The sequence below is a fragment of the Octopus bimaculoides genome, chromosome 7, assembly GCF_001194135.2.
Source record: "Octopus bimaculoides isolate UCB-OBI-ISO-001 chromosome 7, ASM119413v2, whole genome shotgun sequence".
Lineage (NCBI taxonomy): Eukaryota > Metazoa > Mollusca > Cephalopoda > Octopoda > Octopodidae > Octopus > Octopus bimaculoides.
Genome location: NC_068987.1, coordinates 81925020 through 81927252, shown reverse-complemented (window position 1 = coordinate 81927252; position 2233 = coordinate 81925020). Strand labels below are relative to the sequence as shown.

Below are 2233 nucleotides of genomic sequence, written 5' to 3'. Positions count from 1 at the left end.
AAAAAAAAAAAAAAAAAAAAAACTTTAATATTTTATTGGGAAAAATTCAACAGTAAATTTTATTAACTCATAATCCTGGTGTTCAGTTGCCAAAATATAAACAAGGAACATTTTATTTACAACATGACTACTACTAATAATTTATTCATTTATTTCCCGTTAAGGTCATTGCAAATTTTTATTGAAGAACAGAGATTTCAATAGTTAAATAGCCACAGAAGATGGCGGTTTGATTTGAACCTTTTCCCTACCACGGGGCCCCTATTTACACTTGGTAATGCAAGTATCACGCTCTGGAAATGGCGGGAAAATAGTCAGTGTATTCATTCGCCGTTTAATTTGAAGTAATTCTACTCAAAACTTTGCAGTAATAGATTTACTACATTGTCACTAATATAAAAACCAAAATTCTAATTGTATATTTCCAACAGCTTTCCGTTGTGTGCTAAATAACAACGGATTTTATACAATCGCGACAGCTTACTGTAGTCGTAATTCGGATATATAAATTACTACAACAAAGCTTGCACAAGTAGTGTGTTTAATTCCTTCGGCTTATTAGTACGTACTATTGCAATGATGGTTGAAGAAGACGCTCAACAACAGATGCAAAACAATACATATCTTGATGAACTTCAAGCCGAAGTTACATCACTTTCTCCCTCTTCTCATGCTGCTCGATTAATAACAGAAGGTATGTAATAATATCATCTTTTTCTATGTGATCGTTGCTGTTATAATGGTCCATATTGCTTGTATGAGACGGAGGTCGGCCATATTTACCGGTATACTGCTTGTCATTTTCATTTATGTTCTAACTGATAGCAGATGAAATAGATTGTTCTGGCAGATTTTATACTCTTTATCTTCCTACTAATAACCGATATTAATACGAAAGGCTAGCAAATGGTTTGTTGGTTAAGCTAAGGTGTAAATATTCTACTTTATTCACCACAGAACACGACAACTACAGCGTTGTTTCAGTCATGCTGTATTTTTTTTTTCCCGATCGGCGTGACCCAGTCTCCATCTTATTTCGAAGTTATCACCTTCCTACATGTTGTCTTCAATATCGAGTAAATAAATAACAAATCTGAACATTTTTCTCTAACAAATTCCACCAGAACATGCAGTAAACACGACTGATCTCGTTATCTCGCACATGGCTATCTTATAACCTAGTTTTATTCATTTAGATTTTTTTCTTTTCTTCTTATCTGCTTCCCCTATTTTCCCGTTTATATTTTTCCTTTTATAAATCCCCTAATTTATGTTTATTATCCATATTTATTAAAACTAAGCATCACCAAAGTCTCTGTCGAAAATCTTCTAAAAAATGGCTGACTTATTTTATAAAATAATTTCGGTAGAATGTTGTTTTTGAGAGGAGATGTGGCGGTTCTCCGCTGCTATAACTGTCATAGCAGTTTACTAAATGTCGTCTCCGCCAGTGCTTCTTCTTCCTTACAATTTATCTCTTCTCTGCTGCCTCAGTTCCTCTATAGTTTATCAATCAACCAAAAGCGTTGACCGACAGTCGATGGTGTTCATTGAATGTCACCTAAGCTGCTTGTTCTTATCAAAATGCCTTGTCTCTTTCATTCTCTTGTTTTATGGACACCTGGAAATCGAGAGAGATATAATAAATGGCTTTTGACGTTAGATTGATAAATATTTGATCGCTTTTTCGAACTGCAATCGACGCATTTTCATTATGCATTCGCTCTGAAATAAATAAATAAAAATAAAATGTGTATATACTTTTTTCTGGAATCTTTTTCAACGCCGCCACGTGTGTCCTTTGTTCTGTGTATTTATGTATATGTATGTATTTATATATATATGTGTATGTAGGTATTTATATGTATGTATGTATATATATGTATGTATATATATATATGTATGTATATATATGTATGTATATATATATATGTATGTATATATATGTATGTATATATATATGTATATATATGTATGTATGTATATATGTATATATATATGTATATGTATGTATATATATATATATATGTGTATGTATATATGTATATATATGTATGTATATATATATATGTGTGTATGTATATATGTATGTATTTATATGTATGTATTTATATGTATGTATTTATATGTATGTATTTATATGTATGTATTTATATATATGTATGTATTTATATATATGTATTTATATATATATATATGTATTTATATTTATATATATGTATTTATATATATA

At 30.0% G+C, this 2233-nt stretch overlaps 1 protein-coding gene across 3 annotated transcripts in view; it reads left to right on the top strand.

Moving 5' to 3' along the window:
* Positions 1-403: 403 nt before the first annotated feature.
* The window catches only part of LOC106872055 (KH domain-containing, RNA-binding, signal transduction-associated protein 2), a 15778-nt gene continuing 13948 nt past the window's right edge, over positions 404-2233 (top strand). For 2 of the 3 annotated variants that reach the window (XR_001409731.2, XR_008264642.1), the window contains exon 1: positions 404-694. Coding sequence is in view for 1 of the 3 variants with exons in the window: in XM_014918899.2 (XP_014774385.1) it covers positions 577-694 (118 nt within the window). In the remaining 2 variants the exon portion in view is untranslated. The remainder of the gene's footprint in view (positions 695-2233) is intronic. The other variant, XM_014918899.2, reaches the window with a different exon arrangement.